This window comes from Mixophyes fleayi, chromosome 8 (genome assembly GCF_038048845.1).
Source record: "Mixophyes fleayi isolate aMixFle1 chromosome 8, aMixFle1.hap1, whole genome shotgun sequence".
NCBI lineage: Eukaryota > Metazoa > Chordata > Amphibia > Anura > Limnodynastidae > Mixophyes > Mixophyes fleayi.
In genome coordinates this window covers 13,593,460-13,618,128 of record NC_134409.1, presented here as the reverse complement: position 1 = coordinate 13,618,128, position 24,669 = coordinate 13,593,460, and the positions used below count along the sequence as shown (strand labels likewise).

Below are 24,669 nucleotides of genomic sequence, written 5' to 3'. Positions count from 1 at the left end.
CACAGGTAAATGCAACAGATGATCTGGCAAAGGTTACTGGGACAGACAGGCAGCTTATATAGGCCAGAAGAAGGTGTTTAAGCTTCTAGCAATAACGAGGCAGATAAGAGCAGTCTAAGTGCCGCAGTGGCTCCTTTGGTGGACAGTGGTACTACAGGCAGGATACAAATATATACAAAGGTCCAACAAAGTACCTGCAGACAGGAGCTGCAGGATGCAGGTCGTGACACGGAGGCTGCATAGAGACTTTCGCATTTTTCCCTCGCAGGCGCCGTATGGAAATGTATATTTTATGCAAAAAATGAGTATAAAAGTCTCCCTCCTTTCCTTTTTTTTATAGCGGTTGTCGAAGCTAATACCTGAATGCTATTTTTATACATTACATATATTACAAACATACAGCATATGAACTTCCAAGACTCTTCTTCTTTCTCACAACATTTTGAATCTTTGCAACTCTTGCACCGATCTTTTAGATTGATTATCGCCCCCAGTCTTGGCAATCTGGCCAAGGACATAAAAATATTGTATAACATCCAACAAGCAGGTTGTGAAATGCTCCCTACCAAGGATTCAGTAACTGCTGCAGGAGAACGTTGAGTCTCAGTGGGCTCAACACCTCGCAGCACTTTTGAGTCAATAACACTGATTGGATTGTGCGACACCGCAATGCGATCAATCAGGCAATGCTTGGAAAGCATCGGTGTTTTGAATGTAACTCTTATTACTTACAGTGCTGCTGTCAAACCTGACAGCTCTGCAGTCTTAGAAAATTACAGTCTTTGCAGGTATAACTTTTGCTATATGTATAGGAAATTCTTGTCAACACATTTCTTAGTGCTTCTTGTAATCTTCAGTTATGTCTCTCATCAACTAAATGTTAAACCAATTAATCTCTCCCTCAATATTTTTAATACAGTGAATGTTTTAAAGAATCCCTGTTCTACTCATTCCTGATATAAAATTGCTTTGCAACATGTTTAGCATGTGCAATGCAAATCATATGTGTCTGGATTGTTTTGTTTTGTAATCCTAAATATATAGATGTTGACGTGGCCTCTACAGTACACTATTTAAATACATATTATACACATATATCATATAATAAATGCATATTTTAAAGCATAATTGCTATTTATTTGCAGTTCTTTGATTGTCCACCTCTTCATTCATTACTCTGTAACACCTTCCTTGGCAGAAAGAGCAGCTTATGTACATTTCCTGTAGCCGGCTGTCTGCTATCTTGCATTTGGCATTATTCCCTTGCTGAACACTCCTAGGTCAGAGATAGTCTCAGGCCTTGCTGCATGTAATGCTTGTCTGATATATTCCCACATATTTTCAATAATATTCAAGTCGTTTGGACAGTTATTCCAAAACCTTCACCTTACCTTCCTGCAAGTACTTTGAGGTTTATTTCACAGTATGTTTTAGACTGTTGCCTCAAACATCCAACCACTTTCTAAGCTTCAGACTCTTCACTGACTATGCAGTAAAGGTTTTAAGGGAGCAGTTGTGACTTTGATTAATCCTCCCCTCCTTCCACCTTCACAATATATCATAAGGCTGTGGATGCCACATGACACCAAAGCTTGTGGGGTATATTTACTAAACTGCGGGTTTACAAAAGTGGAGATGCTGCCTATAGCAACCAATCAGATTCAAGCTGTCATTTTGTAGAATGTACTAAATAAATGACAGCTAGAATCTGATTGGTTACTATAGGCAACATCTCCACTTTTTCAAACCTGCAGTTTAGTAAATCTAGCTCTAAGTGTTTCAACTTGTACTTAACCCCTGCCAATGCTAAACCACAGACAGACGTTTTTAAACATCACAGTCAATTATTGATGTTGGGTAGAATAAAAGGGCAGACATATGTTTTATTCTGTTCTTGACCCTGTTGTTACAATACTGTACAATATTGTAGTTTCAATAGAAATCCCAGTGAAGGGATTTCCTCTAGGTAGCTGACGTGAGATAGCTGAATCTTTCCCAGGCATTACAATTAGATCTAGGCTGACATGGATGGTAACTACAATCGCATTGGATCCAATCTTGATAAAAATATATTCTCCACTGATGAAAAGTTAGGAAATACAATATTGGAATAAAAAAAAATATATATATATCCATGTCTTTCTCCCTAAGACCTTGATTAAAAGCACACGTATTTGTTATCTCTATATTTATATAGGAGAACTAGATGAATACATTCAGGATATTTTACAGAATTGCTCTGAATATGAAAAAGTGGTTATGGGAGAAATTATGGAAAAGTGTATTTTTTTTCACCAACTAACAGACACAAAATAAAATCCTACGTATTTCAATACATTACCAAAACAAAGCCCTAGTGAACAGAATTGTTGTTGATAAAATGCACTCGGTTAGAATAACAAATTAAGCTGTAATTCTTGGAGAAACCGACGCAAGGCGGTACCATGAAAATGGGTTGGATGATAGAGCCGTAAACGCTCTCTGGTCCTGAAAGAGTTAATGATTGTCACAAAGGGCCTGATGTGGACATACGCTGGCTGAACTGTGCATACCCACAAATAGAGTATGTGCAGAGTTGTGCGCATCTCACAATTGCGCCTCCTCTGAGGGGGTGCTCTAATGTAGGCCAAGCACAATAAGGGGGTGTTCACGGAAACGCAGCTGGGGCCGACCGGCACAGAGATGGAAATACAACTTTCAGCACCCTGTCTTTTGCGTCTGCTCTAAGGCAGGTGCAAGTACACGCTAATGATGGGCGGCGGCACTAGCTAGCAATTTCTGATTGGTTGATTGCAAATTCATCTCTGAAGCTGATAGGTGCTTTCTGCGTGGCTCTTGTGCATACATTATAGGCCTTTGTGGGCGTCTTTTAAATATAACTTTTTGCTACTTTCATTTGTACTGGAGAAGGAATATTATATTTGTTGTACTATATCAAGCCTAATACCGAATGGGTTTTTCGCTATCAAAACAAATGTTAACAAACTTTCCATGTGCTTATGACCTGGTTGTATGTATGCGTATGTGAGTGTGTGTAAGCCTGGCCTAAACCTAGCGTATATGCTGCAGGTCCTCAAACTTGTATGAGCATCAATATACTATTTGTCTGAGCAGATTTATGTAGCATACATTACGCCCATTTTGCGACCAACGTGTTTTATACATGTACCAAAATTTATTCAGCATTAAAAGAAGACAACAAAATTGACATGAATGTGTATGTTTCTCTCTTTGAGGATAAAAAGTATATTCTTAATTTTATTGTAGCTGCGTTTTATTGAACACACACATACAACACTTACCTGTTATCCTCTATTGAAGAATAATAGGCTTGGAGAAGGGGGGTCTTGCAGTTTTTCAGGACCGCCTGAGGCACATGAGACCATATGAAAATATTGTGTTACTGTATATTTAAGTAGTTAATTTACCTTCAAGTATAAATGTTTACATTTTTCAGCTCATATGACCTTTAAATTTACTGTCAGAGGTCGACCATGTACAATTCCTACACAAGTACTTTTATAACTGTGGTATAATGCCCTAAATAAATTAGTTACACCATCTTCCCACACTCTTTTGCAACAAATTACCTTTAAAGGCTCCACAAGTTCAAGTGTATGCTTGAGTGAGATCAGATACATTATCTTTGTATCTGCAGCTTTCTCCTGTTCAATAAATGAATAAAATTCCATTAGAGCGATAATATTTAATTTGCAATAGAATATGAAAACATAATTGTTAGGAAAAAATACAAACCATTTGTGTATCTATAAATTGCTATACAATAAGCACAATTCAAGGGTGTCAAATCCTAGATAAATGACTGTTTCCCAAAGAAGCAGGAATTAGTTTCTATAAAAACTATATGGTGCATGGGTAACCCAAGGTTCAGACATTTGAATGGAGTCCTTCCTTAATATTAGCAATGTTTTTTTTATGTACACTAAAAACCCTGTTCTGCAAATCAAGAAATCTTATTTTGTGAAAGAGCAAAAGAGCGCTCCGCTGTCTGCCTTGTCTGTTGTTGGTCTCACTGTCCACTGCTTCCGCCAATAGAAGCACCAAGACCTGACCTCCGCTGGTGGCCAAGAATAACCATGAGGTGTATATTTAACAACCCCCCTTTAAGGTGCTACATGCAGATATTTTTATACCAGTTTTAGACATAATTGGCGACAAATCACAGCTTGCAAAAGCACCTGTTCCTCGGCTGTGATGTCCGTGAACTGGTTTCACATGTAAGGGTAAACCGACAAGCAGCTTTGGGTTAATTGACTGAAAATATCAATGAAGGGTGCACGCAGGCACAGAGTCATCAAGCATAATCTTTGTAGAACCTCAGAGAGATTTAGTTGCTAGGGTGGCTCAGTAGAATATTAAGATACATTAATAAGCATTTAAGAAATGAGAGATATAATTTGACAAATAAACTGGCATCTGTCCTATAACTGCTCAGACTTGGCGTAGGACAAGTAATGCTATTGGGGGACATTAATAAAAACTCTCAGTGCACTTTTATAAATGTAGGGTACTTTTGCCACTCATTTTCAGCTGCTCTTATTCTGCACAGATTTTCTGTGCAACCTTTCTACACATGTCCCCAGTTATGTCAGTGAAAGCTTTTATTTTGGCAGCCACCTGTATATGTCTAGGTTATGATGGTCAGTTTCCTGCTGATATAAATTACAGACTAGTAATCTGTAAACAATAAAACGTGAAAGGAAATGAAACAGAGGAGACAACTGTTCCCCCAGGTGTCTGATCCAACAGGTAACACAACTTGAGATAAACAGAGAGAGAGAGTTACCAGAGAAACTGACACGGGATTGTTTTCCTGTTATATAAAATGAGCAGGAAATAATAAAGACAGGTCACTTCTCATAATACAATATTGTCTCTAGATAAACAATTATCAGATGGTTCAAAATAAATAGTTACTTTTGCATTAGACCCAAATAACCTATATCTGTTTACTTTACTTGGTTACTTTAAGAATTCCCTAGCTATCTTTCCTCATCGGTTTCACTCAATTACAATCTAATGAGGTCTCTCAGGCAGATTTATCCATTAAAGGGCCATTAAACCCCATATATACTATATGTTCCTTCAATATGAAGAAGGCATACATTATCATTCACAAATATATATATAAAAGATTCCACACCATGAAAGAACGTGTGAAATGTTCTTCTAAATGCTAACGGTTGGCTGCATCGTTCAGCCAGTCGTGAGCAACATAGACGTCCTCCAAGGCTGGACTATAACCTAAAATATATACAAAATTAGGGCCATTGCACCTGTGGATGTGCCACAGCATTCCCACAGTAATATCTCCAGCTATATTTAAACAGCAAATAAAACGAGATAGGTTGTTCCAGTGTGGAAAGCTGTCTGATCTCATTCACAAGGCCATATGTAACATATTTGCTATATAGCTCGTTTTTTGGTAACATTAATGAAGCCTCTGTAGAGTACCCTTCAAGAGGAAGTTTAGGAAATCTCTATTCCAAATGTTACCAATGGAAGTTCTAGAAGACTAAGATGATTCTCTGAAACACGTGACAGTACTATAGAATCAGAGCGGCCACAGATGTGAAACCTCTCAAGCTCTCACCTAGCAAAATGCCTAATGAGATAAAGTAACAAGAAGTATTTATATTCTAAGCCAGGAATGTTTCAGTACTTTTTGTACCTACCGTGTCCTGCTTTGGAATCTGGATAAGGTTAGAAAGAAGCTGTTCTGTATCCAAAAACTTAGAGAGAACTAGAAAAAAGAGCCACATGTCTCATTAAACCAGTTATTCCCAATCTCTTTTGAGATCTTATACATTATCTTAAAAAAATGCTTCAAGATGGCTCAGAAATAACCCCAAAGTGCGAACTATAAGAAGATCTACTCCCAACTGAAATTGCTGCGAATTCAGCTCTTCCACCTGTCACTGTAACCTTAAATAGTAACAGTTATTCAATAGATATTGGTGGTTTATTAAAATACGGTGTTAAGGAGATAAAAAAAAAGAAGGGAGCTCAGCGTGGGCTAATCCGCCAAGATACAGCCAATCAATTCACTAGGAAAGAGTGGCATCGCAGCGGCGTGAAACGCACAGTGATGACACGAGAGATGTCACTAGTTCCAGGTGTACTGACAAGCTAAATAATGCTCCAGCCCAGGAACTGCCTCCATTGTGTGTAATCATTGGGTGCACTTTAATTGTAGAGTGGAACTAAATATCTAACACATGACTTCACTACAGGTGAGCAATATATTAACGCCTTTGATATACATGACTGATGAGTCACTAAGGTATGAGGTAAAAAGCAGCCTGAGGGATTATTTCTGTCCTCGGAATTTCACAGTAAAGGTTTGTTAAACATAATACGTGTAATTCTGAAAACACATCCAGACTAACACAACAGTAGTCATGTGTATGTATACAGAGGTCAAGTTTCTCAACGAGCTATCATGCCGCCATTCAATGTCACATTTAGTCGCCCTAGGTGTAAAGTTTTGAATAGTAAATAGTGCATATAACCTACCTCCACAAGACTGTAACGTTTTTAATGGTCATTTCCTGCTTCTGAAAAATGCTGTTGTCATAGATGTGCAGTAAATCTAAATTCATCCAGTAGCAAACATGTCTTTTAATAATGAATTTAGAGAAACTAAGTCCTTATCAAAGCTAGGAATAGTTATATTGTATATCAGAAACTGCAGCATGGAAAGCTATAGCAAGTCTCAAACACTATCTTTCAAACCTTTCCTAGACCTTTCTCCTGTTACAGCTGCAGAAAGCTCTCTGTAATCTTCTTCTCTTTCATCCTCCCTGATTCTACGTCATCCTTTCCCAATATCTAGGACTTTGTGCAATTTCCACCTATATGCTTGTAATATCTTGCTGCTTAAGATGAGCAGGAGAGGATACTCTCTGGGATTGGGAGCATAGATCTAGCATTGGACACACAATTTTATTCAGTTAAAGTTCTCTGACTATAAAAGTCTTCTCAGATGTGTTTTTGCTAAAATAGCCAATGAGTAAGTAACCAGAGCAGAATTATGTCACATAGAGATACAGCTTGTGGCCTGTGACTGCTGCAGATGGTTTTTTTACCAACGGTACCGCGAATACGTTTTGTAGGCAGAAACTATTTACCTGACCGGAGACTGAAAAAAAGTTCCTCGTCTTCCAGCATTTCTTGGACACAATCCAGTCTTGTGTTAATGGTTTCCAGATCAATGAGGGGTTCCAAGATATTGGATCGGAGTCTGCGGCTTCCACCTGGAGTTTTAGTATAGTTCAGGACCCCGAAAAGAGTGTGATTATTTCTTGAACAAGACAGAAACAAAAAATATATTGATCACTATTTAGCTGTTACCACGCAGTGATGTGGGCTGTGAGTTTTGCTTAGTGGTAACATGTGGAAGAAGAGGGGTGCTTGTGAGTGGGTACATATAGTATTATATTCTTTTATTACAATAAAACATATTAGGTAAACATTTTACTATGAGAAATAAAAACAGTATCTTTAATTTGTTAATACAATTGGATCTGAAAGCAATTTGACCACATATGGATTAACAGTTTGAACAGAAACAATCAGATTGTGATAAGTCAATCGGATTCCAAAGGAAATTAGAACACACTCCTTCCTAACACTTCTGTGTTACCCTGTGACCTCACCATGCACCCATGGGTGGGGCTCACTGATCAGGTTGGTTTTCCATCCTGTTCGATCTAATTCTCTACAAATGAGCCAAATTCAAATATATTTAAGTTTTGTGCCAATCATTGTATATGCTGTGCAAATGGTCAGTCAGTTCATTTGAAATACATTGTATTACCCTGACATAAAAAGATACAAATAAAATTAAGGTTGGCCACTTGCGTGGCGATCTTGTTGGACGTATCTCAGTCGGTCGGCTGGTGATTGCTATGTGTGTGGGATTATAAGATAATCGCGCTACTGGGCCCACATGGGATTTGAATTCTATATTCGCTTCTATTCATGGAAATGTGTTTTTATAACCCGTGTCCACACCTGGAGTCTCTGTTATTCACCAGGAGCTCCAGGTTCTGAGCAGAAGCGGAGTCGATCATTGCGGTTTGTTCACTTCCCTGAAAACGGATCTTGAGCGATTTTGGAGCATAAACTGAATTCTGAATAAATTCAACATATTTCAGTAATGCAGCCAACGCAGCCAGACAGTAGTACCTAAAAATCAAAACTAGAATTATACTCACATATGTCTCACAGTTTTACACACTCAAGTTCATTAGTTTATTGCAACACTAGAAATAAAGCCGTTTCTTTTTCTACTTTGCTCATGTTTAGTGCTAATAGTATCGCTTAAAGGGTTCATATAATAAAAATGATTTTTCTACAATGGGAACGATGTGCCACCTACTATAAAACATATAACGATATTAAAAGGGACAGAGGATTTCTACAGCTATATAAAAGAACCAGGTTGCTAGCTGAGTGCTGTTACACATTGCCTCTAATGTAACCGTCTAGGTGGGTGAAGAAACGCGTAAGGCAGCACTGTTGGCAGATTATTGGAGGTCACATATACTCATTGAATTGTGTGTTGGGACTGTTTCCTCGTTACCTCTTCAGATACCTCAGTGGATATCAAGGAGGACAAGTTATTTTTTACTCAAATACCTCCATACAGATTACAAGATGATACTGAGATGTAATGAGGAGGCAGATTAAGGGTTAACTGTCTTAAAAATAAGTATGCTGTAGATGTGTAATCTACTATTCTGCTGTGTTTGTGTATCGTAACTCTCTAAGAGAGAGACGTCTGTTTTTAGCATTGCAAACTCTCTTTTCTTCAACTGTGTTAACTGGTTTTGTTTGTTCCTTATACGGCACATGAACACATGGTATATCTACTACCTCTCTGTCTCAGGAGCCATGCTATCTATACTGATGGCCGACTCTATTGCAATAAATGAACTATGCTTTATCGATATCTGGACATTTAATTTCTTTTTCAGTATCAGTTCTCTGTCCCATATTCTCTGCAATATTGTTGCATATGTGCTGTGATTTGTTCCTATACAATCAAGGGTTCTTTACACAGCTTATATTCCTACATGGATCAGTAAAGAAGAGAGTGGGAATTTATATATACGTATTTTTGGTGACATCTGTCTGATCCCCCCTATTGAGAGGGTTGTGAACTTTCTCTTTTTTTTACAATTCATAATTCAAGAGATTATTGTATAAATGCAATCTGTGCTGTTGATGGATAGCTGACCATTGTGGTGTATTGTGATCTCTATGCATTCTGGCTAATGAGGCAAATAACTCTTAATATTCTGTACAGTGATTTTTATTGTTGGATTTTTTAAATTAATAAATTAGAATTTATCTGATATCAGAGCTCTCTTTTTTTCTTTCTTTTTACTTGTTTGTTATACAGGTCTCAGGCTCCTGTGACCGAGAGCTGCAGTTCAGATAAAACACTGTTTATATGAATGGTATATAACGGCCTGAATACTCTTATTTATTGCTGTACACACTGTAACCAGGGCCGGATTAACCATAGGGCTAACTGGGCTACAGCCCAGGGGCCTCGGACATTCAGGGGGCCCTTGAAAGTGCGGGGGGGGGGGGCCACACGGGGGAATGGAGGCCCCCTTAGCCCAGGGGCCTCCATTCCCTTAATCCGGCCCTGACTGTAACATGCTTTTTTTACAGCTAACAAATTAAACAAAGCACTTGCTTGTGTAAGATGATCCTCATATCCAGATGTATTTAACTTTCACTGACAGTTATACATTATATCTCGGAATCATTTCACAATGAGTCATGTGACACTGGTGACATCACTACTAAAGCAAATATGTCATATTTTACAGGAGTGACATCACTACTTGACCTAACAAATAAGGGTTTAATTTATAGGATATATTACATATATTCATTTGTGCATTAAACTTGAATCAATACCAAATGAATATAAGTAAATCTGCAAAGTATTACACATTATTCTCACAACTCATACTAGCAGATGAATAGACCACTACAGATAGCAGGGGAAACAGTGACACCTACAGGACATAAAAGATAAAACACAGTGTAGTAATATACTAAGGGGCATATTTAACAAGCTCCGCAGAAAATGAAAAATAGTTTTAAATGCTTATCGTATTGATAAGGGTTGAACTATTTCTCATATTTATTAAAACATCTCCACAGGAACAGCAGTCACGAAAATCTGCTGCTCCTGTGAAGTTAAAAACTTACCTTTTCACTGCCTCTTCCTTCCCGAAGCTGCTGTGCGGTCCACAGAAGCCTTGTGCGCATGATCCCTCTGAAAACTTCCCTGCACTTCAGTGTTGCAGAGAGCGGAGTGTGACAGGGAGTGATCATGTGTTCCCTCCACACATGCGCTGTGTGACAGGGAGGGATCATGTGTTCCCTCCACACATGCGCTGTGTGACAGGGAGGGATCATGTGATCCCTCCACACATGCGCTGTGTGACAGGGAGGGATTATGTGATCCCTCCACACATGCGCTGTGTGACAGGGAGGGATCATGTGATCCCTCCACACATGCGCTGTGTGACAGGGAGGGATCATGTGATCCCTCTACACATGCGCTGTGTGACAGGGAGAGATCATATGCTCTTCGGAGCAGAGCTGAACACTGCTGAAAAATAGCAGAAACGGTAATGCACACCAGCCTGAGCCGGCATACATTACCATATGTGTAAAAGGATTTTCATTCATTGTTAAATTGTGGTACATAGCAGTCCCCATAGACATCTATGGGGGCTGCTATGTATTACGAAAAAAAAGTGCAAAGCAGCAGATAAGCGATGCACTGTTGATAGAATAAACAAATACTTTCATTGGTGTCTATTCTCCGAAAACAGCCGTTTTCAGGGAACTGACATGAAAAAGAGGTTTAATAAATAGGCCCTTGTATGTCTTTACGAATCGTAGGTAATATATAATATATATATATATATATATATATATATATATAAGTGTAGTGATATACTGTATATCTCCATGAATGGTAGGCAGCAGTAATTTCGCAGAAAGACATTTATACTTACTTAGTCTTAACTTCCATTAACACAGTGCTGAATTCTGGAGCACACAATTGTTCAATGTATTCCAGCCCCTTTGTTTCACTGAAGTATTTTCTCTGTACTGTAGTAAACGACACATCCTGCCGGTCACAAAACAAAAATCTTTTATTACAGTACTTATAAAATATAATCTCTATTTAACGGTTAAATCTCTGGATAAAAGAGAACTAATTAAGGCTCATTTATAAAAGAGCAAGAGATCGGTGCCCACTTTTGTGGAAATTCACCGGTTTCTAGATGGCTGTGCGAGACTAGATGGGGATGGATTACTGGAGTCAGCACTGACGACCATGTATGGACAGAATAATAGTCTGGTACTTCTAGAGATTCAACTAGGATTTGTATATTTATGAAGAAATACAAGTAAGGATACATGGTATATGTTATACATAAACATAATGAGCCTGTTTCATCTTCGGAGAAAACCTGTAAAACGAGCACGGAACTTGACTATAGTTCGGATCTCAAGACACGTTTCCATATGACTCTGGATATAACAACTCTGGCAAAACATTACTCGCCATATGTAGACAGATTGAACAGAGTGCATGATACGTACATACATATGTGCAATATAATGTACGAACGTCATCACAAAAAAATAATTATAAACTAAATTACCTCTTAATGCTGTAATCATTAATAAAAACATTTGTAAAAAACATTCTTTTTCACATTAAGTACATAAATCAGAATGTTCTTAATGCGTACTGTATATAAAATGCACTTTTATAGTCTATCTACCACATGTTCTGTGCTATCTAGTGGGATGGAAACATGTAATTAAGCCATGTTAGCCATCACCATCAGTGGACACTTTGCCCTAAACTGGAGCTGGTGCAAATGGCTAAAAAACAACGTACTTAAGAGAAACACAGGACTTAAATCGTCCACATCTGAGTGGGCACCTCCTCGGTACACCTTTACTGTGCATAGCCTATATTTATCTGCCCCTTCCCTTGTCTGTTCCACCCTTCAAGTCGAACACAGTTTCAAGTGTCATTTGTGAGCAGACATGAATTGCATTCATCAGTGTAATGTTCGTTTCTCAGCATGCCCACAGCTATTTAACGCAAGGTATAGCATGCAACAAAACTTGTGTGCAAAGGTGAATCAGGCCCCGTATGTAAAACAAATTATATCTTTAAAATATGTGTTCGGTGGAGTCACAAGGGAGTGTATCTTGAATTGCATAACAATTGGAACAATCGTTAGTAAACATTCTATATGAGTGGGATGAATTGAAGACCTGTATTGTGCATTGTGCGTAAATTGAAGAAGCATCTAATTTTCTCCTGAATATAAAGGTGCTAAAATGATTTAATGTTCAGTAGTGAAACAAACACAAACGCGTCATTAAGCCTCTTTAGCTGCAGACATTCTAAATAAATTCAGGGCATATGAAATTAAAGAAAAGAGGAAAACAGTTCACCTTGAAATTTTCAGCTATGAGACGGAACAGCTCTGTCGTCTTCCCACTTTCACAGGCAGTGTTTGACATCAAAATTTCTAGGGGTGTCAGAATTTGGAGCTTCGTTATGACCTAGAAAATTTCCCCCGCAACATAATTAAAACATAGACAAAAAACGTAAGTCTTTAAAGGCCTCAGTTAGCGTTAGGGAGTAAATCCAGCTAGAAAGTGCAATTTAAACTTTGGCAAAAACATGTTGCGCTTTAGTGGGTGGGGTAAAATGTACAGAGTTGGGAGAGGGGCACTTGCTAGCTCAACTCTAATGCCCAATGTGTGTGTGTGCACGCTTCATGCAAAAGTAGCAAATATCTTCCCTGCATGCAAAAAAAGAAAAATAAATTGCATTTACACACGTTGCATTGCAACATGGTTGTCCAGATGCAAATGTGCACTCTCTAGCTGGATTTACTCTTTTATTAAAATGAGCCCTGCAGAGTCTTTACTCATGGTGTGATCTTGAATATAGCAGCAATATGTCCGATCACTACCTAGGACTGCTCGGAGGTGGCAGATCTAAGACTATGGAAGGCTGCTGCCTGCAATCCTCACCTCTGAGTTGTAGCATTGTGTGAGCCTGTGCATTGTGTGAGATAAATTAATAATTGGAGGTATAAGTGTGATTCTCCAGTGCTGGAATTGATAAGATAAGTGGCTCAGGTATTGTAAGTGTTAAATCAAAGGCACTCGGGCATTTTAGGAGTTAATATCCTGTAAAGAGAGTACAGTCACATAGAAAGGAGCTGGGTGTAATGTAACTTGATCTACTGAAAGTCGGTGGACCTGATTTACACTGCACCTGTACAATGTTCTGCCCTGTGCTCATTAAGGTGCATGCCCATTCTCTGCTCATAACAGACACCCCCATAAACTAAATGGTCCTGAGTGTTTAAGGAGAGCAAAGCCTAAAAAGGAGTAACTTTGCACCTGGGCAAAACCATGTTGCATTGGAGGGGAGGTAAATTTAAAATGTGGGGACATCATCAGATATTTATATAGCGCCACTAATTCCGCAGCGATGTACAGAGAACTCACTCACATCAGTTCCTGGCCTTTTGGCGCTTACAGTCTAAATTCTCTAACACACAGAGAGATAGAGACTTGGGTCAATTTGATAGCAGCCAATTAGCCTACTAGTATGTTTTTGGATTGTGGGAGGAAACCGGAGCACCCGGAGTAAACCCACGCAAACACGGGGAGAACATAAAAACTCCACACAGATAAGTCCATGGTCGGGAATCAAACTCATGACCCCAGTGATGTGAGGCAGAAGTGCTAACCACTGAGCCAGCGTGCTGCAGTTTTATAGTTGGGGTAGGGTATGTCCTAGATCAACTTTAAATTTCAGTGTAAAAAAAAAGCTATCAAGTATTTGTGTACTAGATGAAAAAACAGCCAGTATTTAACTTATGTGCAAAACAATAAACTCATTTGCACCCCTTGCATTGTATCATGGTTTGTCACAGAGAACATTTACTCCTTTTTTTGCCTTACTTTCCTTAATGACTCAGGCCCAAAGTGCGTCTAGGTGTGAGAAGAGGTATAAAACTTGCTATTACTTTATAACCACCCCTTTCACTAAATATAACATATTCATTGTTCAGTTAAAGTACTGCTTCATGCAGCCTCATCAATGCCTTACATAAGTTATAACAATGAGGGGACATGGGGGCTGTCTTTATTACATGTCACAGGTGTGTGTTTAATGATTTGTTTTGCAAAGTGCACCGAAAAATTCCCTCATCTGCCGAAGGTGCAAAATGTGTCTCGTTATAGAACGAGATCTGATCTCCAACAGCTCCAGAGCTAGTACACAGATCCAGACCAGTGGCCATGGCCGTGCTCCCCTCTGCAAACCACGGAACACCCCTAAAATGCACCCTCTCGACCCCTTTATCTTTAGTTCAGTAATCTCACCCTGCAGATTGAAGTCTCGTTTTCATTGCTCCACAGTTCACCTCCACGATACTTAGCACAAATCCTCCCATCACCCAGTGCAAACTTCCGCCCTTCTGCAAACGCCGCCAGCTTGTTCTGTAAACCCATGTGCTTTGGTGGAAATCTACACGCACTTACCCAAATCTACAGAGGAGTTTGTGTTGTGCCTCTGCCTTTTTGTGCACTGTGAATTAAGCTCTATGTGTCCAATTCATGTTTGGACGTCCACTCATACATACCAACTCTCCCGGAATGTCTGGGTAGGTGTCCCGGAATCCCGGGAGAGCTGGCAATTCTCCCGCATCTGCCCACTTCAGCGCCGGCATGGAGGGGTGTATGGGCAGATGTGCGCATACTGCAGTCTCTTCTGTCCGTCTACATTTAAGCAGAACGTACATACAACCATATGAAATGGAAACATATCTTGAGATACGTTTGTATTTGAATACTGTCGGCACTACACACAAGTTCCATGCTCTTTTTTAATATGCAACTTGCGGGCAGGATGCATCCGAGCATGAATCAGGCCCTATGTGTTTAATTTGAAAGTGTTACCCGATTTGGAAACTTTTCCAGCAAAGCACTTGAAATTCTTTCCCGTTTGCAAGCTCAGAAAAGAAAAAACGGCTATGACATAACATGGGTATGTACAACCGGCTAAGAGGAAGGATCAATCACATTTTGCTACATGGAATCTCGAGAACAACACATGATTTGCTTTAACTAGCAGGGCCTGGCCAAGGTAATGAAAAATGATACAGCTAGTATGCTCTAGTTTCGTATGTGCTGAACAATTATTTACAAATGTGCTAATGCAATGTATTATTTACTTTATAATCTGCTTTATTACAGAAATGTTTGGCTGTAGAAAACAAGAAGCATAAACACTGTTTTTTCACTTAAAGAAAAGTAGTAAATACATAATAAGAGGAATGCATTTATTAAATATACTTTTTAAATCTGCTTTATTTAGATTATTGTACAAATTTATACAAAGGGAAAAAAAACATCAGAAGTGCATATAGTAGGTATTCCAGCGGATATATTTACTAAACTGCAGGTTTGAAAAAGTGATGTTGCCTATAGCAACCAATCAGATTCTAGTTATCATTTGTTTAGTACATTCTACAAAATGACAGCTAGAATCTGATTTTTTACTATAGGCAACATCTCCACTTTTTCAATCCTGTAGTTTAGTAAATGTACTCCCAGGAGTCTTTACTACTAACATCTCTGAGGAAGCATTGTTGCCCAAAATAATAAATAGGTTGTATTATGTATTACTTTTTAAATACAGAATACTTAAATCAATAGTAAAAAAATCTAACTGTTCCTGTGTGTCACATTGCTTGCTTAGCCTTGTATGCTTTACATCAAGTCAAGCGATTAAGGTTTCTGGTTCCAAGTTATCCAAACACTGTCCCCAACTGGCACTGTGTATTAGGGGTTTATTACTGTATTTCTATAACAATTTCTCTAGTTTTATCACACTACTGAGGCTTCCCACTGATCAAGGCATGAGGGATCGGGAGTCATCCACCTCGGGGCAACTCTTTCACAGCCCAGAGAAAAGAGCTTCCTAACCACAATTTCAAGTGCTTTCACTATTATTAAAATCATCAATCTAGCTTGGTCTTTTACGCATCTACTGACAATAGTGCTGCAACATCGGACAATGCCATATAAATCACCCGGCATCTAAGACACATTTCCTACACTCTGGGGTGTCTTCCCTGTAGAGGCGCTGGCTTGTGTAGCATATTCTGTGTAAAATGTTGTGAAAGTTGTGGAAGCCTCGGTGTGCAACTTAACAAAACCTTACTCACATTCCTGACTGTCTAAAGCCGGGCTCATCAGTCAGGCCTTCATCATCTGCCTCCCATTTTGCACTTCCACACAGATCTGTCTTTTTAACTACATTGCATAATAAAACGCTACATAGGTCAGAAATGAGCCACACTGTGGTCCTACTATCTTGAAGGTGATTGGGTGTAATGTGAATTTAGTATGCTCCAAAGCATACAGTGGCCTGTACTGCAGTGCATGCTGCAGTTTTAAGTATTAAAACACATATTTACAGGATATACAGAACTCCAACTATAAATAAGAGAAAGCTTTGTGTATATTATCAGCACGTCACTGATGTAGCATAGTGTTGTCATACTTACTAAAGACCTGCAGTCCCCCAGTTTAGGTGAGGCTGGTATGAACAAAAAGAAAATTATCCGACCCAGATATCTTGCTTCAGAGGAACAGATAAAGGGCGCACCCAGCAGAGGTATCCCAAACACATGCCCAACAAGACCAAGACTATGCGGTTAAGAGGTCACATGCGGCAATACGAGGAGGTGTACTGCACCCCGTAACATCAAACTCTGGACGGCCGGAGTTACTGGAGGAAGGAATTCCTAGCTGCGGTGGAAGTGCTGACTCCAGTCTGAAGGTATTACACTATTAAGTGGGGGAAGCATTGGCCGAGCAGTGTGTGCTACTCTTTCTTTGGGAGGGCAATCCATGGGAATCAGTGGGTCTTATGGAAACACTTGGATGGGTGGTTGCTTGGTTTTGGGAGCGGGCATCCAGGTGGCCAGGAGGAGGTTTGGGGGATTGTACAATGGAATGAGAGAAAGGGACCAAATGTGCTTTCATTAGGTGGCTCCTTTGTTTGGGAGGTGGCATCAGACTCTATGAGAGTGTTAGTAAACCAAGGGAGCAAATGCCGCAACTGTCTGGATTGTGGTGTTTGAGTATCTAAACTAACTAACTACTGTCCTCCCTCCAGCTTGGTTCTACCAAACACTGTCATACCCTCCCTGCGTCCTACAGTATCCTCAGAAATGTCTTGGTTTCAAGTCCATCTAGGTAATCTGTCATGTCACACGGTGTTATGCAATATGTATAAAAATGTAGATATTATTAAAAGGTTAACTCTTCCTGCCACTAACAGGGTCAAGTGATACCCTTACTGTACAGATGAGTAAGGGGACCCAGTTTAAACTGATAAACACCTTAACATCTCCTGACACTGTAACATCTAGAGGGCACTTAATGTGTTCCAGCTGTAAAGGAATCCTTCCCAAAATATTCTCCCCTCTGTCTTCTCAGACATCCTGCTCTCCAAGTCTCATGGCAACTTCCTGTTGCACTGTCTGCATAGACAGTGTCCTACACCTCTCCATCCCTGGCCTGTACAACACTTATCCTGTCCCGCGGTTTCTGCATGTCACAGTAGGCCGGTGTCAGACCCTCTATACAGCAAGTAATAGCTCCTAGTGTAGAGTGCCATTGTTTTACCACAGCTGACAGGGAGGGTGACAGATTGTCTACATATACAAACTCTTCACTGGAGGCCTGTTTTATAGGGTGCCCATAACCAGAATGGATGTTGGCAGTCTACCGTAGAGGAGCAGCTGGCATGTCATATTGAGTATAAGGAATTTATTAATCGTGACACCAAGTAACATCACTCTAAGAGATCATTTGGACTTTGGTAACCCAAACCCTGTCATCATCATCTATTTATACAGCGCCACCAATTCCACAGCGCCATGTAAGCAAAGACAATTCAGGAACTGAATCAGCCAGATTACTACACCTAAATAAAAGTGACTGAGAGGCTATGGGAGAAAATAAAGGGATTATAGGGAACATGAGACAAATAAGGGCAATTCTACTAAATGATGGGATCCACAAGCAGACTTAATAGCACAATCATAGTAAACAGGTTCAATCCTAGAACAATAATATTTTACTAATTCATCCCTTAATATTTACATTAGATAAATACAAAGGGAGAGTAAGAAAATATACAGCTTAAGAATGGTGGTACAGAATTCACACTTGTGCCTCTGAATCCCTTATAGCAGCCCTGAAGCGCTCTTTAAAATCGAGGCACTGTCTGATCATGGTAGTCATAAAAATAACACAATTTTTTATTACATTAAATTGTTTGGGCTAGATAAAAGCCCCATAGGTTAAACCATAGACGGCGTCACACATACCGCACAAACTGAGGAACAATAGGCAGTGAGTATACTAATGATAGTTCTCCTTTAAACATTAAAATGATCTATTAAGTAACACGTATTTGCTACAACATAATACAGAGACATATACTTTCACCTTGACATATATGGTGCTGTCTGCAAACTGGGATAAAACAACATCAGGGTTCTTTAAATCCAAACTAGCCATGCCTATCTCTCCTCTGGCAAGTCCTCTTCCTTCCGCAACGGCTACAATGACGGAGGCTGCGGACTGAGCTGATATCGCAGACGACGTTGTCGCTGGAAAATTAGAGGGTATAGGAAAGCGCATGCTGGTATATTATATTAGGTACATTTAACACGCAGTAAGTCTGAAGTGCACAAATGTAGCAATCACAGTCACCTCAACATTGTATTTTCAATAGGGAACAAGGTTTTAGTCATTATCGGCCATCTTTGGTGGTCAGTTTAGGTTCACAAATGAATTACGGTCCAATTTGGTTTAATTGTGCCAAACTGGCTGACAAAATTGCCTGTTTAAGCCTGTAAATATTTACTAATGTGGGTAGCTTAATATTAGGTTTTGCCTCTAAGGGGTATATTTACTAAACTGCGGGTTTGAAAAAGTGGAGATGTTGCCTATAGCAACCAATCAGATTCTAGTTATCATTTATTTAGTACATTCTACAAAATGACAGCTAGAATCTGACTGGTTGCTATAGGCAAAATCTCCACTTCTTCAAGCCAGCAGTTTAGTAAATATAGCCCTAAATGTTTAATAAATACCCTTTCTGTTTTTTTAAGCATATTTTTATTCTTTACTGATACAGTGAAATGTAAATTTGAGTTCCTGTCGCCTACTTACACTGCAGACAGCCATATTGATGGGTGACACAATATCCATGAATGTGCAGCTTACAATCACATAAAGTAAATAACAGAAGCTTACACATTAAAGTGTCCCTCTTAATCCAACATGAAACTACACTGCTGTTGCTAAAGCTGGGTACACACTACACGGTTTTCGTCCAATAATCGGCTCAATCAGCCGACATACGGCCGCTCGTTCAAAAGTCGGGTCAGTGTGTGCAGTGACAGGATGGTCGAAAGTCTGCCCAAATGGACGATTGTCGCCTCATTTGGTTGGTCCTACCGTTTAATATTTTCGGTCCAATCTCGTTTCCGCTGTGCAGTGTGTATAAACTTCCGACCGATCCACAACAGTGAGTACGAAATTACAGTCGCTGCTCACGACAATATGGCTGTAAAAAGTCGCTAAAGGGACGTCCGCTCTTCCCTTTATCGTCCTAAACAAGGCTAGTGTGTATGCAGTCCATGGACCGAGCGATCGGACCATCGGTCGCATGTAAAATCACTCGCATTAAAAAGTTGGTCGAAATTTCTCTAGTGTGTACCCAGCTTTACAATACACAACCACCTAAGTGGCAGAACATTTACATATGGGAGGGATAATCAGACTCTGCAATCGTCTTTATTGTGGGGTCAGGGCACAAAACATAGGTAGCCAATCCCTTTAGTGTTGGTACTCATGACCCTATTTTAGCAAATCCCCTGCCCAAACTAATATATATATATGCAATCCCAAGTAGATTTTTTTCTTTTTCAATAGCAAGTTAAGTATCTTTTAAGCATGCATCTGATAGTCATTGTTCTGAGCGACCCTCCTACAAATCATTATCTCCTTTTTAATATCTCTCTGGTTGGCGAACAAATACTCCCTGTCAGACACAATCAGTCTGCTACACAGAAACAGGCAGATAGGGGAGAAGGAGGATGTCAGTGGAAAAAGAGATCAGAAGAGCGCTCCAAAGCCTCTCTACTCACTACATCATGTGATATGTGACTGTGGTTGTCATGGTAATCCAAAAATTCATAAATCATTAATAGCAGCCGTAAAGAAAAAAAAAAAGGCAAAATGTTACATTCTTCTTACAGACTGCCCCAGTGATTTATGTTAAAAACCACATTTGATTCTTTATTCAAGAGATTGCTGCTTTAACTGCTAACAATGTTTTAATAATATTTTATATTATTATTGTGTACACAAGCCTCCTTATTCCCATTGTATTTTTAGCAATAATATACTTAATTAGGCAAAAGTAGTTGTAGTAAACAAAATGGGGATATCTACTGAACTAATAGGCTGCATTCTCATGAATATTTATTCAGCCCAGAAAGGGATATCTCCACTGTGTGTAGACAATGGTTGTATTAAAAATAAAAAAAATAATGTTTAGCTTTCTACTTATGTGTACTTTGTCCCACCTAAGCTACAGTGATGACCACCTTTCTTTTACATTACAAGAATGCCTGCTAAACCGTCTCTCCTTTGCAAAACTCTACTCACATTTCCTTATCCTGAACAAACAAACAAACAAACAAACATTTCATAAACAAGAAACTTAGGAAAAAGCAAACAATTCTCCAGTATGTATAAATAATCCATATCTCCTGTTACGTAATAAAATGAATGTCTTTGGAAATAATTGTACAATGACACAATAACCTGAGAGCGATACCTGTGTATCCCGTCACTGGAGTCTGTATTTTGGACTTGGTAAAGTAGCCTCCTGCTGCTTGTCCAGGACAGGGGTGGTTAGGACCCCTCCTGGAGGAACTGCTGGTAACAGAGGTGACATTAAAGGCACTGGCATTTTCTGTAAAAGAACTTTTGTCTGCAAAATATGATTCTACGGGAAAAAAAAGAATAATACATGTCAAATAATTACATTAAATAAATAAAACAAGGTGTGGTGGCCAAATTTGATTTTATTTTTCTAGTTTGAAGCCAGGTTTGATAATGGAGATAAAGTCTGGTTTCACATTGTGGGAAACTAATGAAAGTTGAGTAAGAACAAGTTAAGATGTTTTATTTGAAATTTCCAGTCAGAAATACTGATTTGCGATAAGCACACTTTTACTTCAGTCTTTATTTGGAGGTGAACCCTCATCCCTGCCCTCTTCTGTTACCCCATTGTGGTGACCCTCTCACCCCTGCCCTGCCCTCTTCTGTTACCCCATTGTGGTGACCCTCTCACCCCTGCCCTCTTGTTACCCCATTGTGGTGACCCTCTCATCCCTGCCCTGCTCTCTAATGTTACCCCATCGTAGTGACCCTCTCATCCCTGCACTGTTCTATTATCCTATTGTGGTGACCCTCTCACCCCTGCCCTGTTCTCTTCTGTTACCCCATTGTGGTGACCCTTTCATCCCTGCCCTGCTCTCTAATGTTACCCCATTGTGGTGACCCTCTCATCCCTGCCCTGCTCTCTAATGTTACCCCATTGTGGTGACCCTCTCATCCCTGCCCTGCTCTCTAATGTTACCCCTTAGTGGTGACTCTCTCCCCTGCCCTCTGTCTTACTCTCTTCTGTTACCTTATGGTGGTGATCCTCTCACCCCTGCCCTGTTCTCTTCTGTTACCCTATAGTGGTGACCCTCTCACCCCTTCCCTGTTCTCTTCTGTTACCCTATAGTGGTGACCCTCTCACCCCTGCCCTGTTCTCTTCTGTTACCCTATAGTGGTGACCCTCTCACCCCTTCCCTGTTCTCTTCTGTTACCCTATAGTGGTGACCCTCACCCCTGCCCTGTTCTCTAATGTTAGCCCATAGTGGTGACCCTCTCACCCCTGCGCTGTTCTCTAGTTACCACATAGTGGTGACCGTCTCACTCCTGCGCTGTTCTCTAGTTACCCCATAGTGGTGACCCTCTCACCCCTGCACTGTTCTCTAGTTATCCTATAGTGGTAACCCTCTCACCCCTGCGCTGTTCTCTTCTGTTACCCCATTGTGGTGACCCTCTCATCCCTGCCCTGTTCTCTAATGTTAGCCCATAGTGGTGACCCTCTCACTCCTGCACTGTTCTCTAGTTACCCTATAGTGGTGACCCTCTCACTCCTGCGCTGTTCTCTAGTTACCCCATGGTGGTGACCCTCTCACCCCTGCGCTGTTCTCTATTTACCCCATAGTGGTGACCCTCTCACTCCTGCACTGTTCTCTAGTTACCCTATAGTGGTGACCCTCTCACCCCTGCGCTGTTCTCTAGTTACCCCATAGTGGTGACCCTCTCACCCCTGCGCTGTTCTCTAGTTACCCTATAGTGGCGACCCTCTCACCCCTGCGCTGTTCTCTAGTTACCCTATAGTGGTGACCCTCTCACCCCTGCGCTGTTCTCTAGTTACCCCATAGTGGTGACCCTCTCACCCCTGCGCTGTTCTCTAGTTACCCCATAGTGGTGACCCACATGTCTCTCTGACTCCTCACCCCTTCGCTGGTCCCCACTGCCGGGACCCGGGGTGAGCCCACACACAGAAGCCGCCGCTGGAGATGGCCGGGTGCTGGAGGAGGCTCCCGGGTCACTCGGGGACCTTAGCAGGGTCAGAGGACGGTGTGACCCGGAGTGAGGGGGGGTTTCACGACCCGAATAACAAGATGAATCTGAACTACCCGGCACAGGCCAGCGAACACCCGACACACCCGCTGTGTGGCGGGGAACACCCGAGATAAACGCCATGTGACGGGGAACACCCAGAGTCTCCGTGTCACTGACACCCGGTGACGTCACCGCATAATGGCGGGAACCACCCTCACCCCCAATATAATATATATATATATATATATAGCTGTACTGATCATCATCTCATGTATCTGTATGATAAACACTGATAACTTATTAGTTGTGCACTTTCCATCTATGACATCTACATTTTCTATTTTTTTACTGTTGTCTAAATCGATATTCCTCAAATACACCAGTTCTCTTCTCTATGTAATTCTTATATCCAAGTCCTATTCTGTATGCTCAGCACCACTTCTAGATGCCATTTCCCAGCTCTGTATCATTTATCTTGTGTGTATTTGTATTATTATCCTTAACAAATAACTACATCATCGCATACTGAATGTAATTATGTGCTGTTATAACTCAGTATTTATTTTGAATTATGACACCTTTTCTATTCTGTTTGTATAATTGCACAGTACTATTTTAAATGTTCTTTGTATTGTATACTTTTCACAGTCCAGTGTACTTCTATATTGAGATCTATTGTGTAAGTTCAGGTGTATTAAATATACCAGTCTAGTATTAATGGGACATACAGCTCTATGGGGTCCATTTAGTAACATCTGGTGATAAAAGAAGTATTGTAATATATATGGAATGATCTGCGCTCAAGGTGGTCTAACTCTAAGCGATATCTATAATGAGAACAGATCAAGTATAGAGATATCCAAGCTCTAGTCAAAGTAATAATAGGAAACTCAAGTTCTACATACACTCTTAAAAAAATAATTAAATTACATTAAATGCAGTGATTCTGAAAATAAACAATGTTTGGTCTTGTTGTGAAATCGCAATTACACATATAGAACTGTGGAAATACTATTAACTAAAAGTGGAATATTGTGTCTGTATTACTATATTGTGCCCAGGCAATTATTTCTCATACAAGCATTTAATGTTGCTATATTCCTATTGTTGTCTTCTATTGTTAGTTTATTTAGTATTATTACAATAAATACTGTAATACAGACAGGAGATTCTAGCTTTAGTTATTAGTATTGCCACAGATCTATACGTGCAATTGAGATTTCTAATCACCAAACCTTGTTTATTTTCAGAACCACACTGCCTGTAATATAATTTCATAAGAATTATTGTGGCAGTACATGTACCCCCACAAGCTTGTTAAATATACTTCCTACTGCCTTAGGCTGGGTACACACTAGTGTTTTCAGCCGATTATCGGGCCAATCAGACTATAAACGATTGATTGGCCCAATATCACAATAGTGATAATACTCCGGAACAATGAATGAGTATTGTTCCAAAGCACACTGAATCAGTGATCGAGATTTTCAAACTGACTTGATGGAACAATGTTGTTCCAATTCTGCAGTGTGTACGCACTCTATGCAGAATTGGAACAACAATTCAGCTGACATCACCTATCACAGGGTTCCTGTGGAAAAGATGAGGATGCTGTTAATTCATACACAGGAACGAGAAAGCATATCTGTAAATTTTAAGGATTTTAAGTGAGTTCCCAATTGCACAGTATTTTATTCCTATCGGCAGTGGTGGTGTACAGGGCAAAGCTGGCCATAGGGCTTTTCGTCTTTTAATAAATAGACCCCTACGTAT

At 40.0% G+C, this 24,669-nt stretch overlaps 1 protein-coding gene across 2 annotated transcripts in view; it reads right to left on the bottom strand.

Moving 5' to 3' along the window:
- Window positions 1-23,078, bottom strand: part of MSH4 (mutS homolog 4) — a 40,717-nt gene extending 17,639 nt beyond the window's left edge. For both annotated transcript variants that reach the window (XM_075181931.1, XM_075181932.1), the window contains exons 1-10: window positions 22,788-23,078; window positions 21,044-21,214; window positions 18,640-18,803; window positions 12,544-12,654; window positions 11,076-11,191; window positions 8,038-8,211; window positions 7,152-7,324; window positions 5,697-5,764; window positions 3,591-3,665; window positions 3,303-3,367 (exon numbers count right to left, since the gene is read on the bottom strand). In XM_075181931.1, coding sequence (XP_075038032.1) covers window positions 3,303-3,367; window positions 3,591-3,665; window positions 5,697-5,764; window positions 7,152-7,324; window positions 8,038-8,211; window positions 11,076-11,191; window positions 12,544-12,654; window positions 18,640-18,803; window positions 21,044-21,214; window positions 22,788-23,037 — 1,367 coding nt within the window. In that variant the 5' untranslated portion in view covers window positions 23,038-23,078. The remainder of the gene's footprint in view (window positions 1-3,302; window positions 3,368-3,590; window positions 3,666-5,696; window positions 5,765-7,151; window positions 7,325-8,037; window positions 8,212-11,075; window positions 11,192-12,543; window positions 12,655-18,639; window positions 18,804-21,043; window positions 21,215-22,787) is intronic.
- Window positions 23,079-24,669: the final 1,591 nt, after the last annotated feature.